The 16,103-nt window shown below is 33.2% G+C and overlaps 2 protein-coding genes and 1 long non-coding RNA gene across 5 annotated transcripts; 1 reads left to right on the top strand and 2 right to left on the bottom strand.

The window, feature by feature from the left end:
* Nucleotides 1-2,682: 2,682 nt before the first annotated feature.
* CZF1 (zinc finger (CCCH-type) family protein) lies at nucleotides 2,683-5,632 on the bottom strand. The gene is made up of 2 exons (XM_085709186.1): nucleotides 5,503-5,632; nucleotides 2,683-5,072 (listed from the first exon to the last, which is right to left on the bottom strand). Exon 2 carries the CDS (start codon nucleotides 5,060-5,062, stop codon nucleotides 3,011-3,013), a length of 2,052 nt encoding a protein of 683 aa, XP_085565312.1. The 5' UTR covers nucleotides 5,063-5,072; nucleotides 5,503-5,632; the 3' UTR covers nucleotides 2,683-3,010.
* Nucleotides 5,633-10,251: 4,619 nt separating this feature from the next.
* LOC146924175 (uncharacterized) lies at nucleotides 10,252-11,221 on the top strand. The gene is made up of 2 exons (XR_015010053.1): nucleotides 10,252-10,366; nucleotides 10,757-11,221. It is a non-coding gene; the product is annotated as an uncharacterized LOC146924175 (long non-coding RNA).
* Nucleotides 11,222-12,813: 1,592 nt separating this feature from the next.
* On the bottom strand, nucleotides 12,814-15,408 carry LOC146924174 (serine carboxypeptidase-like 20). Of its 3 annotated transcripts, none has more exons than XM_085709183.1 (7): nucleotides 14,914-15,408; nucleotides 14,392-14,526; nucleotides 14,199-14,279; nucleotides 13,877-14,119; nucleotides 13,644-13,709; nucleotides 13,261-13,372; nucleotides 12,814-13,056 (listed from the first exon to the last, which is right to left on the bottom strand). In XM_085709183.1, the coding sequence occupies exons 1-7, from the start codon at nucleotides 15,013-15,015 to the stop codon at nucleotides 13,028-13,030; spliced, it is 768 nt and encodes a 255-aa protein (XP_085565309.1). In that variant the 5' UTR covers nucleotides 15,016-15,408; the 3' UTR covers nucleotides 12,814-13,027. The 3 variants fall into 3 exon arrangements, with proteins under 3 accessions (XP_085565309.1, XP_085565310.1, XP_085565311.1); XM_085709184.1 differs by having other exon boundaries at nucleotides 13,889-14,119; nucleotides 14,914-15,407; XM_085709185.1 differs by lacking the exon at nucleotides 13,877-14,119 and having other exon boundaries at nucleotides 14,914-15,400.
* Between the last annotated feature and the right edge of the window lie 695 nt (nucleotides 15,409-16,103).

The raw sequence follows: 16,103 nt of genomic DNA, 5'->3' as shown, positions 1-16,103 counted from the left end.
CATTCCTATTTTTTGGCACACATTTTATCTTTCTAATAAATTTAATATGTGATATTTTTCTCGTAACAAACATTTGTTTTTTTCAAAGATCGTAACAAACATTTGCTAGTTACTATCTTTTTCTCCAACAAATTCTTTTTTTTTCTGCACACTCTCTTTCTCATAACTAACAATTGTCAATTTTCTAAATATTGTGCACATCTCTTTAATTAATTTAAGTCAATATAAAAATTATTCCAACTTCACATTAATCAAAAGCTAATAAAAAATTAACTTTCCTCCAACTCCTTTAATCAAAATTCTTAAGAATTATTCATCTTATTTATAGAATTTTAACTCTTCATAAAATCATTATTATATGTAACAAAATTTTATTTAAATCTGAAGATAACAAAGAACAAATTTTATTTTAAAAAAATAAACAAACTTTGTTTAAAAAAACAAACTTTAGTTTTTCAAATATATATAGCATTAATTAGTTTTATTGAAAAAGAGAAGAGTAACCAAACAAAGAAAAAGTTACGAGTAATTGACAAAGGGTATAATTGAAAAATCGTACCCTTAAAATACCAAAACGACAGTTAAATAGGAACGAAAAATTCACCCTAAAACGACACTTAAAAAGGAACGGAGGGAGTATTTATTAAACATTCAAGGATCAAAGTGACTATTACCCCCAATTAGCCCCCTAATTTAATGCATGTTTGTTTTAGATTGCAATAGAAGCTATTTCTCATAGGGTACTTTTCTTGGGACTTTACATCTCGTTCTTGCTTAAAAAAGGTAAACTTAATTCTTAAACTATCATTATCTCATCAATTTAGTATATAAACTATTAAATCAAATTATTATTTTTGACAAAAACTTAAATCAATTAAAAGGTTTTTTTTTACGCAGACTATGAAAAATATATTAATTTAATTCCTAAACTATTATGAAAAACAACCAATTCTGTTAACTTGAGAACTAAATAGTGAGATGAGAAAATAGTTTAAGGATATTTTAATTGACTTTAAATAGTTTAAGGGTTAAATTGACAAGAGAATGAAAATTTATGAATAAATTTCTTTTAGGATTAAGGAATACTAGTGAAAGATGACATAGATGAAAGATGACTAGGAATACTAGTTTTAGGATTGACGTAACACAGCCATATTTGCATCAAATTTCAATTGTTATTGGCTCGTATACTAGTGAAAGATGACATAGAAAAAGTTACTAGACAATACTAGTGAGTATTGACATTGCCAATGTTAAGTTCTGGGCCACTTTTGAAACTCCCTTATCAATTACGTGTTTCATTTCAATTTACATCTATGACTTGTCTCCATGACTTCTCCACATGATATAAAACTGTCTGGTTGTAGAGAAGATTGATGGTAGAGAGAAGGAAAGAGATGGGAAATATGAGGATGGAATCCTTGATAAAAAGGTGTAAGGTGGGACAGGAGCGGGGTTGTAGGGCTAGATAGGATCTAGGAAAAGTCATTCCTCTTGTATAGTAAGACATTGTTTGGGGTCTAGGATATGTAAGGTGACAATGAACCAAACCAATTTGAATAGAGTTTAAGATTTGATTTGATAATTGATTCGTTGAACTTGATTCATGAATTAAATGAGTTGAACACGGGCTAAAACTTAAAGTTCGTTAACTAAATGAGCCATTGGCATGCTATGTACAATGTAAAAAAAAAGGATGTTGGCTAAATTACACTAAAAGTTTTTAAGTTAATTAACTGTAATAAATTGGTCTTTTTAAGTTTTTTTTTTACCACTTAGGTCTTTTAAGTTAATTTTTTGTAACAAGTTGATTTTAAGTTTTTTCCATACCAATGAAGTCCTTTAAGTTATTTAGTCGTAACAATTTCGGATATTTTAAATCTTAAAAATGTAAGTTATTCGAGGCTTAAAAGTTACAATTAAATAACTTAAAAGGACCTTAGTGATCGGAAAAAATTCTTAAATGACTAACTTGTTGCAATTAAATAACTTAAAAATGTAAGTGGTACGAAAAAAACTGAAATACTAACTTTTTACAATTAAATAACTTAAAAATACCAGGTGTAATTTAGCCAAGGATATAAAACCAGAAGTTGTAAACGGTAGCACGGCTTGGCAAAAGATACATACAACATCTAAGATGTAAATTTAAATTGTTCAACAAACATAATGCGACATAAATGATAGATACTTGGATCTCTTAGCAAAACATACTTAGATCTCTTAACCATTTTGTCCAAGTTTGATCCCTGACGAGTGTATATGGAAAAACATTTCAATTACCACAAAGAATTAACCGGTCTCTACAATTGAGCAGAGGATACCTTGATCTGCCAAAAATTAATATCCAAATTGTTGATATAAATAGGAATAAGTTCTTATCTAGAAAAAACATCAAAATAAGTTAGATTGAATACGTTACTCATCATTGCCGGCGGGTATCTATTCACACTAATGAAGTTTTTCTATTTTTGTTGTTGCATGTAACTACTTTCTTATTCCATTATGGTTGTGTTTGTATAAAAACAGCACAAATAGCCTAATGCCTAATCATAACCTTAAGGATTGCAATTAAACAAATATTAATTAGATGCCTAAAGAATACTTTCACAATAATGGATAATCATGGACAAACAATATAGTTTAAAAGACACAACAAATATATTAAAAAAAAAGTGCTGATTAATCGATGACAAATACTTTGTTCTCTTGTGCTAAAAAAAATACATTGACCCACTAAAGAAAAGAGGGACAATAAATTATATAATACAATAAAAAATTCAGCATGATTGCTTCATCCAATATTTCTCCAAGTCATTCCTGATCTAGTGAAGTTGGAAATCTTCAAATTCTGGAATATTAACCTGAACTTTGTTCTTTGACTCTAACTATACTATATGTAAATTGTTGGATAGTAATAACAGTTCAAATTAATTAATTAATTAATAAAATAAATAAATAAAACTTTGTCAGGAAAACCAAGAAGCTTTGACATGGCTGCATTTCACATTCATGCTACCATCTGCTCCTGCTCTTTGTACATCTGCTCCACCCATGGTGGAAGCACGTCTCGACTCAGATCATATTGCTGCAGCTGCCGCATATTCTCGGCACCATATACACCGGAATTCTCAGATGGAACATCCTTAACCAATGAATTAACCCAAGAGACATCAGGCTCAGCATGTTGGGATGCAGTTGGTGCAGCTGGTCCATTATTTCTGAACCCAAAAGAAGCGGATTTCCTCAGCTTGTTCAGCTCGTCACCGTTTACACCCCAATCGAGTTTCCCAGTAGGGGAACCCCAATCTGAAAGGCCGGACGACACCCTGCAGGAAGGGTTGGAAGGCGGAGAAAGTCCAAGATGGTGAGTTGCAGCACCACGGTCAATGAAACTTTGGCTGCGCTGCTTTGCAAAGGCAGCAGACCTAGAATTCATCACTGCAGCTGCTACTGCGGCTGATGAATCAAATCCATATGGTGAGGGCTTCCTCACTGGAGAGGAAGGCATATTGTTTGATGGATAACTTGCGCGAAGGTGGTTCATGTTTTGGCCCATGTTCATGTTTTGGCGCATCTGCATTGCACTTGGAGAATGCATCTGTTGTGTGGGTGTTGATGGTTGCATGGAAAGCCCATGTAGTTGAGATAGTAAATTAGGATCAGCTGATGCTAAGAGGTCATCAAGGTTAGTTGGATTCAAATCAGCAATTCTGTTGAATTCGCTGTTACGGAAAGATGGGGAGGAGATTCTAGCAATCTCTTCAATCAATTGTTGTTGTTGTTGCTGCTGCTGTTGACGACGAGGACTATCCAGACCGAGCAATTCCATCTCAAGATCGAGATCCCTTGCACTCAAAGCACTCTTCAAACGGCTACCTGGGAGCTGCAACGATGGTGGAGTGAGGTTTAATTTGTTCTGCCACATGTTTCCACTCTTGGGAGATGATGAACCTGCCAAGGGAGACATGGGTGGTGTTGAAACAGTTGACATCGGCAAAGATGAGGAGCTAAGAGACAACGGACTCATCGATGTCATGTCAATTCCACTAGCTGAATAGGACTTTGGTGAAGGCATAGCTGAACCAGTGGAGGCATACACAGGGCGCAGCTCTTCGGGTCTGTGAGCAAAGAAGCAGACTTTTCTATTGCAGCCAGTCTCGTCCTTGCAAAGCCTTGTTCGGTATTGTGCGGGATGTAGCCATGACTCGAAAACACCATGTGCATACTCGCAAGAATCCCCTTTCTGGCACGACCCCTTGCGAAACTCTGGGCAGGGAACACAGCTGTAAGGGTATTTCCTTGGGTCTCTCCTCCTTGCATTCTCACCTGGATGAACAAAGGGACACTCGGTCCAATCGTGAGAGTAAGCCCTTGAGCATGGCTTCACCTTGAAACTGTACATCCTAAACTCATCTGATCCATATACACCGTTGTTTATGTCGGGCAACGATATATCAATAGGAAACTCTTTCTTATCACCACCTTCTTTTTTCAATGAGAAAGGAGCGTCCATCTCCCCTTGGATGAGTTCAGCACTTACCTCACCTCTCAAAAACATCTCCAACACCTTCCTACGCGATTTGGACAACGAATTAAAGGCTGGCGCAATCAGATCAACCGGTTTGTTTCCACTAGCATCAAGACAATCAGCATCTGCACCGGCATCAAGCAAGAGCTTGACAACCTCGAGCGAAAACTCAGAACCACCAGCAACAGCACAATGAAGAGCAGTGGCCATATCGGAACCACAAACTCCGTTGACATCAATCTTCCCTGTCGAAAGAATATACTCGACCACTCTAGTGCTTCCAAACAAGGAAGCAATCATAAGAGGAGTCCTCTTTTCAGATTCCATCTTCTTCGATCCAATTCTTCTACCATACCAAAAGCCTTCTTCATTCAAATCCAAACCCTTCTCATCTACTTCTCTCTTGAAAGCATCAAAATCATCAGATGCAGACAATTCAAGCAAGATTGAGGAGTTGTGAACACCTTTTTGAAGCTTATCCTCCATGGCACAGTCTGATGAAGAAAGTTTACTCTTTGAACCACTGCACATAATCCAAATCCTGCACAATAGACCAGCACATAATCAATACAACTTTCAATTCAAAAAATTTAATATTCACACAGCACAGGAAAAATAATCAAAATTTCTCATTTCCATCAATATCTAAAACAACAACCTTGCTTCAAATCCCAAAAATAATAGATCCATAAAAATATTTTCAACTAAACAATACAACACCTTGGTATTCCAAAACCAATCATGGTTACAAAACAAAATGAGTACAAAAACAAGTAGCAACCTAAATCTAAAACAAAAACAGACAATATTTTTCTCAAAACCCATCAAAAACAACCTAAGATCAAACAAAAAAAAATCAAAAGATTGAAACTTTGATTTGCATAAGTAGACCCACAAAATAATTTTGCTCAATCCCACAAAAAAACATAACTTTAGAAGTCATTGAAACATGAAAAGATTAAAAAACATACCTTTAGAATAGTAGAGATGAAGTATAAGACAACACTTGAATAAGCTTTTGTTGTTGTTGTTGATGTTGGAAGTGAGAGAGTAATGAAGAAAATGGAGAAGAGTGGATTGAGAGAGATATGATGAATGAGTGAGAGAATGATGAGAGAAAGGGGTTTTTATTTGTAAGGTGAAGAGCAACAAAAGGCAAAGGAAGAAGATAGGAAAGTGTGACTTTTCTTTCCTTCCTCTTTCTTTCTCTTTGGTCAAAGTCAATTATTCAATGCTAGTGGTAAGAGTGGGTCCCACAGGCAGCAACGTTTGCTTAATGTCTCTATCTTCTTCCTAAATGAGATGTAAATGAAACTCAAATTCAGATTCAAATGTAAATGTTCATGTGGGCCCACCCACCATTTTTCCAAGGGAGCCTCAATGCTCAACAGATGGTTTTCATACACTTGTCACTTTTTTGCGCGCAACTCTATAGATTAATACATCGAGCTCAATATCATCATTCTAATGAGTGATAAAATTCTTTTTTGGATGTTTAATAATATTGTATTCACCTCAGATATACACCCTCCGGTCACTATTATAAACAAAAAAACAATATTGTATGTTCATTTATTTAATGATGCATGTGGTCTTTATTATAGACCACATATAACATTAAATGAATGAATCCAAAATGTTGATTTTTTGCTTATAATAGTGACCGGAGGGTGTATTATATATTGTCCATATCAACTAAGTTAAGTTCACGAGGATGTCAGTTTAAGAGTTTAATAGAATTAAAAACAAAACTTTTTTAAAATTATTTTTAATCTTAAGTATCTATTTGAAAATATCATATAATGCTCGGACTAGTTTGGTTGTTTACTTGTTTTTTTTTTTTCCTTTCTTTTTCTAATTGATTTTCATTATTAAACAAATTCTCACTCTCCTTTTTTGACTAGAGAAAATTCTCACTCTTGGAAAGGTACTTCCAACCCTTTATGATAAAATTGATATTTTATTGATTTTTTTCTTGACAAAATTAATATTCTATTATAATATGTAAGAAATACTATATTTAATTCCCCTAAAAAAATACTATATTTAATATCCCTTGAAAATTACTATATTTAATAAAATATCCTTTCTTCAGTCAAATAAATAAAATAAAATATTATTTCTTAATTTTTCTCATTGATAGTTAAGATGCTTTATTTTTTATAAGTGATTACCTTGCATTGATGGAAACAAACAATTATGATTGATGATTTCCCCAAATGCATGTTTGTTCAATCTCAACCTTCAACATGTCATTTCTCTTTTTAGTCAGCTTGAAGAGCATATGTTATGTGTTTAGTGAAGCTAATTTGCGTGTTGATGTATTAGCCCACAATGATCACTATTTGAATGGTTTCGATTACATTTTAGTTGATTTAATTTTTTATATAGATAAATTTTAGTTGTTACTCCCTCCATTCCTTTTCTTTTGATGTTTTAGAGCTTAAATTTTATTCCAAAACTTTTGATGTTTTAGAATTTTAATATTTTTTATCCAATTTTACCCTTGTTGAAAAACACACTTTGAAAATTGGAAGGTTAAATAATAAATGCAATTTGTGTGGTGAGTTTCAATAATTAAGGAGATTAGAATTTTGAGAAAAAAAAAATCAAGGAGTAAGTAAGGGTATTTTAGTATAAACCATACAATTATTCCTATAATTTAATGATTCCTTAATATATGTACAATCACCTAAAACATCAAAAGAAAAGTAATGAAGGGAGTAGTATATATGTTAGAGGCGAGGGGAAAATCTTAACTGGGGTCGAACTTTAAGCCTCCTTCTTAAACTCTTTTAATGTTTCAACCCTTTAATCATTAGACTACATATTTGAGGTCAATTTCATGTTTTGGTATTCTTTTAGAAGACAATATAGAAGATACTACCGTGCCTTATTTGATTCCACAATATAATTTAATTGCACTCTCTGTCCTCAAAATGTGGGGGATTTTCAAATTTTAAATATGTTTTTAAACTAAAAAATGTTTAGTTGCATACTTGAACTTTTCAATAGTTTATCAATTATATTATTATATTATTAAACTAAAACATTCTCAATCAAGTCTATGATATTTAAAATAATTTGTAAATGCAGGGACTCCGTACAAATTATTTAAAAGGAGAAATTCTAAGTGCATATGATTTAAAAGTTTGGTTAGTTGATTAAAAGAAATTAGTTCAACGGATTAATTAGAAATTACTGATGAACTTAGAGGTCCAAATTTATAAAAAGAAGGTAACTGACTGATGATTTATAAATATCTCCTTTGAGTAGATATATAAATCACATCATTCAGCTCTCTTGTGAGAAATTTAAATTACAATGTTCTAAAAAAAAATTACTATATATCTATAACTTATTTATAATATAAAAAAAAAATCTATAACTTATTTGACAGAAATATATCTATAACTTTTAGAAAAATAATTTTCAAACACTTTTTTGACAGAATTTGCATACATATACTTTGTTATTATTCTATCTTTTTATAATAAAAAATGATTGCAAAGCCTGCAAACCAACTAAATGAAAAAACTAACATCTTAGAATAACAAAAGAAGGAATGAAGGGTATTTGAATTTGCACGGGTACATATTCTTGCATATGACCTAGATTTTTTATTCAAATGACGTATAATTTATCAAACAAATGAATAAAATGAGTACTCCAACCCAATAAAATAACATCCAAAAGAAATAAAACAAAATGTTAACCACCTAGGCAAAAAGAAAAACGAAAAAAGACAAGAGATTCCCAAAAATTTAAAAAACAAATAGACGATGTTAAAAGTAGAAATTTTACATTGAAACTAACAATTTTTAAATTTTTTTTTTTTTTTTGCAATCTAATTTTGAGAAAGTTTAATACACACTTTCTAAACGCACAATACTATATTGATTTTCTTAACTTATGTCTTTAAAATCTTGGTTCATTCACATTTTCCAAAATAAAAGAGAAAATGAAGCACCCTAAAAATAAACACATGTTCACACAAAAACAACAAGAAGAGAGAGGCATCCACCAAAAGTCCAACAAATGCCACATGAAGATGATTTCACTATTCACTCATAAAAAGTACATGAGGGCCGCATGACTTGCCCAATAACCACTTTCAAAAGAATTTTTTTATAAGATTCATGGATTGCACAACACTAACTTCCTTCGTGCTCCTTTCAGAAAGAAATATAAACAAAAACGATAAGTGAAAAGTTGATGTATATAGACTAAATTTTTAACCAAATGCATTGATTTTTCAACTACCATTTTTACTTGTATTTTATTCGAAAAAGAGTAAGATAGCCTCATTTTGTAACATCCAAAGTAATCAAACCACCGAATGTCAAACCATCGTCAATCCTTATTTCTGGATGGAAAAAGATTCATGTACACCCCTTTGTACCACTGCTGATGTGGCAGGGGTAATTTGGTAGTTTCATGCAATAAGGGGTAGTTTGGTAGTTTCACTCACAACCTCGCAATATTCTCCTCTTCCTCTTCTGAACAGATCGACCTTCTCCTCTTCCTCTTCTCTCTTTGGCCTCACCGTCGCCGTCGATGCCGTTCTATCACTTCCATCAACTCCCACTATCGAATCACAACTCCTTCATCACTACCTTTCTCTCCGCCATTTCCTCCCACTCTTTTTGCGTTTTCCTCCGACGGCCGCTATCTCTCTCTCCGTTGAAGGTGATGTTTATCTCAAATCTTGTATTTGGTGAAGGCTAAAATTTATTTTGAAATCATTTGATCAGCTTTAAAATTGCTTTCCAAAATAATTGTTGAATTAGAAATTCATGATGAAGAAATTAATCATTTTAGGGTATGATACTGATTTAGTGAGAATTTTGGGTTAAATCAATCTTGATAGTATTTAGAAGTTTAGTTCATTCATACTTATGTTAAAATCTCTGTTATTTGCTACTGTCTAATTGTTGCATTTTGGCTCGTTGCCGATTAAGATGTTATGTCGTTGCTATTGTCTGATTTGTCAGTAATTGCAAATGGGGATGGGATGATAATTTGTGTTGGTTAAGTTAAGTCATGTTTTAGTTGGTTTGTGTCAAACATGTCATATATAGAATAACATTCACTTCTCATTGTTATATGCTTAGTAAAAAATCGCAAGTTTTCCTCCAATCATTTAGTCTCTCTTTGGTTGTTCCTCTGAAGGCGTAGTGATTAAGCGACCAATTCTTAATGAAAAGATTTGTGGTCACACTTATGTCAAAAAATGGACAGTGTTGAAATTTTGGAAAAAATGTGTGGTTACGTCTTTGTTACATGGTGAAATTGCTTTTCAAAATAATTGATTAAAGTAATTAGAAATCCATGGTGAAATGTGTGATGTTAGTAATCTAGAATTTATCATCTGCTTGACTTTAATAAGATGCTTTGGCTTGTTGCATAAATGTTTGACTTTAGAAATTGATGATTGAAATACTTGTATGTTTGATAAAAACTAGTCATTTGTTCATTGGATATTTTTGTTGTATTAGTGTGGAAGAAACCCAAGACAGAGCACAAGCCTTGCCATTGCATATGAATTTTATCACACAATAATAGAAACTCATCTTGCTTGATGTTCTGATATTTGTGTAATGGATAGAGGCATTGAGTGGTGGAATTGGTTGGAAGAGTGAAAGTCCATATTTTTGTGTGTTGAACTTATAGTGTATTAGTGTATTGATTTGGGACAGATAAAGAACATGGACTGAGATCTGAGACTGCCTGAAGATCCATTTTATGAGCAGATGGCTGCTGAGTTTTTCAAGTACCAAATCTCAGTAAATGTGTATGCATTCAGTGATAAGTACACTGACATAGCCTCCTTAGGTGTTTTATTTTCCTTCAATTTCTATGTATTTCGTTATGCCATTCTATTTTTAAACCTGTTACTCTTGATTAATTGATATATTTGATGATTCTTCAGTTGTGGCAGTGTTTTATGATGACTTGATGACATGAGTTTATGGGCTTCAACTATGATTTGATTATAAACTGATACTCTAACTCATGGATCTATTTGACTATGAACTGGTATGTAGATGCTCAAAAAGAATTCACAAGTTATGTGTTGATTGTTGTAGTTATATCTGTAAACAATCAATGTATCCCCGTGTCCCGATGTAATTCTGTCAGCATTTGCGGTCTTCTAACCATATAGTCTTGCGTGCTGATGATCTTATACTTGAAGTAAATTATGTTTTTTTCCTGTCTGTGTAGGAACTCTGGCAAAGTACACTGCTGGTCAAGTGTATTACTTTCCAGCTTTCCAATCAGCTACTCATGGGGAGAAATTGAGTCATGAATTAAGGAGATACCTCACAAGAGAGACTGCATGGGAAGCATGGATCATATGCATTGCAGAGATACTTAGTAACTAGTTATCTATGTTGGATTGATGGAGATTTTTTGGTGATTAATGATGATCTAGCTGTCTACAAGGCCAAATAAATTCTCAAAGCATGGATCACAGATGGAATAACACCTATGTTTTCCCTGAGCATGAAGATTTAATTTCTTGTAGATAATATTCATTGCTACAATTAATTTGAAATGTTGTTAGGTGTTTCTATAGAATTGGTTTATGCAAGGTAAAGGTTGAAGTAGCTTTGCAAACAATGATGTTAGTTTAAGTACTTGTCTTGTGGTATTTTAGCATTACATGTGTACTAGAGGTTACTTCTATATGGTGTATTAGCATAAATAATTTCTTTTACAATCTGCGAGTTTATCACGCCTAAAGATTGACAAATTCTAATTTCTGAAAAAATAGTGGTCGCGCACCTTAAAAAATGTGGTCACACAGACCATATATTTGACTAGTTTATCCTTCCCAGGTACAAATAATCTTGTTTTAGGCAAATCGAACACATAAAAGCCTTTTCAACCATAAATAACTTCTTTTACAATCTGTGAGTTTATCACGCCTAAATACTGACAAGTTCTAATTTTTGAAAAAATAGTGGTCACGCACCTTAAAAAATGTGGTTACACAAACCATATATTTGGCTAGTTTATCCTTCCCAGGTATAAATAATCTTGCTTTAGGCAAATCAAACACATAAAAGTCTTTCCAACCATAAATAACTTCTTTTACAATCTGCGAGTTTATCACGCCTAAAGATGGACAAGTTCTAATTTATGAAAAACTAGTGGTCACACATTTGTAAAAATGTGGTCATACAGACCATATATTTGGCCAGTTTTTGTTTCCCAGGTATAAATAATTCCATTTTAGGCGAATCGAACACAAAATCTCATTTGATCACTGCACTAAAAGCATTTCCAACCATAAATAATCTGTTTTACAATCGACAAGTTTATCACGCCTAAAGACGGACAAGTTCTAATTTATGAAAAAATAGTGGTCACGTATTTGTAAAAATTTGGTCATACAGACCATATATTTGGCTAGTTTATATTTCCCAGATGTAAATAATTTCGTTTTAGGCGAATCGAACGCATGATCTCATTTGATCACTGCACTAAAAACATTTCCAACCATAAATAACTTGTTTTACAATCGGCGAGTTTATCACGTCTAAAGACGGACAAGGTCTAATTTATGAAAACAAAGTGGTCACGCATGTGTAAAAATGTGGTTATACACGCCATATATTTGGCTAGTTTATATTTCCCAGATGTAAATAATTTCGTTTTAGGCAAATCGAACGCATAATCTCATTTGATCACTGCACTAAAAGTATTTCCAACCATAAATAACCTGATTTACAATCGGCGAGTTTATCACGCCTAAAGACGGACAAATTCTAATTTATGAAAAAATAGCAGTCACGTATTTGTAAAAATGTGGTCATACAGACCATATATTTGGCTAGTTTATATTTCCCATATGTAAATAGTTTCGTTTTAGGTAAATCGAACGCATAATCTCATTTGATCAATGCACTAAAAGTATTTCCAACCATAAATAACCTGTTTTACAATCGGCGAGTTTATCACGCCTAAAGACGGACAAGTTCTAATTTATGAAAAAATAGCGGTCACGTATTTGTAAAAATGTGGTCATACAGACCATATATTTGGCTAGTTATCTTTCCCAGATGTAAATAATATCGTATTAGGCAAAATATATACATGTGAATATTTCACTTGTCAATAAAGACACAATCATCTTTTATATCAAAGAACAAAAAATAACAAAAAAACTGACTCATTAAACTGTACGATAATTCAACAATGATAGTAACTAACAACACATGGTGTTTCCTTTAATATTATAGGTGCGACATTGTCTTACCAATTAAAAAATATCATCAGAAAACATCTACATTACAATCATATCAAAACACTAAATTAATTTAAATCTTCTTCTTTTTGCGTCCATCCTTCACCCATGGGGAAAGCAGAACCCCACTTTTTACACGGTGTCTTGGATTGTTCTTAATTCTAGTCCATAAACTATCTGAATATTCCCTAGTGATGTTGCTTCAATGATCCTCGAGGCGGTAGCTAGACTCCGATGAATGTCTACCATCTCTTGTTTCTAAATTTGTTGGCTGAAAAGAAGAAGAAAAATAAATAAGACAATGATTAGTAAATTGAAACACAATATTGAAACTGAAGAGGGAAAACAAACATACATATACAATCTAATATACATGTCCAAAGAACAATGCTATATAGCATTGAAGATTTTTCATATAAATCGTAAAATAGATTTTCTTTTAGACAAGGTATAACAATATTGCACAAGAACCTACCTTTACTTTGCCTTTCAACCAATTTGGCCTCAAGTGACTTCACCATCACTTCATCACCAACTTTGGCTTTTAATGCTTTATGATCCTTTTCAATTGATTTAGCAGAATTGGCCTATAGGAAGGGCTAAATAAATCAAACAAGAGGTTTTGCACAATAACTATCTTTGAAGGAAGAAAAAGCACACAAATCATAGTCAAACATCTCATATCTCTCTAAGACATCATTCCCATCATGATTGGTATTTTATACTAAATATACATTGAAGGAAATTTTGTCTGTGCATAAATCCCAACTACTGACCACACTTTTCTGTTTCATCAGAGAGATAATAATTTAGTCTTTTGACATTCAAAGTATAGAGGTATCCTACAAGAAACCTCACCTCTGCAGTGTGAATTGCTTTCCTGACTTCTTCATTGTTCAACCATGCATTTGCAACAGAGCCATCCTAAAGATATTGTTAGGTCATGTTACTTGTTTTTGGCAATAAAAAATTAGCATTTCTAAGGTTTAAACAAGTATGCAATGATAATCGAGCAATTAAATCAACTAGTAGCTAATAAGGAGATATTAAATGGTAAATATAGACACTTAGATAGTAGTAAAGAAACATATTGTGCATGGAACATTGTTGCTATTGATAAGTTGTGGCCAAGTTGGTACGTTGCCATCTCTCACAGGTGCTCTAAGGGGCCAAGCACGACCGAACATTCTTTTCCTCACAGGATGAGGTTTTTCAGTCTCACCTAACTCACGGAAACGAGACGGTAACCTAATATAGGATGTGATAATCTTATCTGCCTCTGTGCCGTGGTAGCATGGTTCTAGAATGTTATATACATTCAACCCATCAATGTCCTAAAATAATAAGAATCATCAAAGAGTGCTAAATTCACTTATTTCTTATAATCTCAGTACTATAGTATAATTAAATCACCTCATCAATTTTTGCAAGCTTGTTTGTACAATTATCACTGAGTGAATTATAGAAATTCCCATCACACTCGCGGTTAACCTCCTGCAACAGAGTGCAACATGACTTAAAGAAACATACTTACAAGACAATATATAGCAAGGTTTAAAACAATAGATATAGTTCCAAACTTGCTCTTAAAAGGGTATATTTTCACCTCAAACAATTCATCTGAGATAAGACCCATCCCATGTACAAATGGAACAAGAGCATTGCCATCAATTTGTTCATCTGTAACACCATTTCCAACTATGTAACCAGCAGGAGAGTCTAAATATATAATACTGGAAACCTGTAATGCAAAATCAGAATCATATACCATTTGATAACAAGAAAAAATAACTAGTGATTGTTGAATTACACAACTCTTGTTTGGATAAACAACTTAACTACTTACTTATAGCATAAACGTCTATCATGTAAGGGCTTACATATAAGTTATTTCTATAACATAAGATAAGGTCAAACAGTTTACATATAAGTTCTAAGCTGCATTCATAAGCTATCATGAAGAGCTCATTCTTTTCAAAAGCTCTCAAACAGTCTCACAGGTGCTTATTATACATAAATTTAAATAAGTCAATACAAACAACCCTATAGAGTCTCTACCCAAAACCAAACTATGAGAAGAAATCATCCTTCCCTTTCAAAATTCAACTGATTTTTAAAAAATTCATACCTTGGTCCAGCTATATGGATTGAGGTGCAGAGTTGGCAGGCTTCCATTTGTCTTTGCTGCTTCAAAATTGAAAGGACCTGAAGAAATCATCAATTGCCACATGATTTATAAAGAAGTTGACGGGAGACAACGACGACAATGGAGTGAGTAGAACGGAGGTAGACCAGATCTGAAAAAAATGGATGGGAGATCGTCGTTTCCATCACCGTCGCCGGAAAAGAAGTGGACCGGCGGTGGTGGTGAGCTTTGGGGTGTGGCCGGTGGTGGTGTTCAGTGAGGGGGAAAGGAGAAAAAGGGTGAAGAAGAGAGAAAGGTGGGGACGAGAATGAAGGAAGAGATAGAAGGTGAAGGAAGAGCGTGTATTTGTGTGAGAAGAGAGGGTGAAGGAAGAAAGAAAAAGAGAGAAAGAAACAGTTGCTGCTGAGTGTATTTGTGTAGGGTCCAGTTGCCAAATGTTAAAATTTTGTGTGGGTGTGTAGGGGTGGATGCCACCTATGGTGGTATGCCTATCACCACTCTTTTTGGATAGACCACATCCAAAAAGAGCAGAACATGGAGGACAAGTGAAACATATCCGATAAGTGAGCTTGATTTTGCAAGTGGAAGTTTATGTTTAAAGTGAGTTTGACTTTACAATAACTACACTTTAGAGTTTCAATAAAATTACAACCTTTTCATGATTTTGTCAAACTCATTATAATTCCAAATATACACTAAGTTTCCTTTAGTGAGGGTTGAGGATCTAGGTAAAGCTAGACCCAAGGCTATGTCCAAAAATAACTATATTGATACCAAAATGAGTCGATAGAGACCCTCCCTAGTCCCTGGGCTATCTCATACACCCTATGGTCACTATTATAAGCAAAAATTTACATTCTAGATTTATTTAATTAATGATGTATATGATCTTTATTATAGACCACATACATAATTTAATGAATGAATCTAAAATGTTGATTTTTGCTTATAATAGTGACCGGAGGGTGTACCAATCTAAGCATTAATGTTGGTTTTGAAATTTCCTTAAGGATGATCAAGATATTTATCCAAATATATTTCTTTATCCAAATATATTTCTTATTTACCTTCTTGATGAATATTATCGAATGAACGAATATATATTAATTTCCAATTGGCTCTAATATAGATTAAAATCACGTATCTTCCTTATACTCCCACTGTCCATAATT

This window comes from Medicago sativa, chromosome 5 (genome assembly GCF_051527215.1).
Source record: "Medicago sativa cultivar Bolivia chromosome 5, Bolivia_mono, whole genome shotgun sequence".
NCBI classification, from domain to species: Eukaryota; Viridiplantae; Streptophyta; class Magnoliopsida; order Fabales; family Fabaceae; genus Medicago; species Medicago sativa.
The sequence above is the reverse complement of the archived record's forward strand: the minus strand, read 5'-3'. Positions and strand labels throughout refer to the sequence as shown.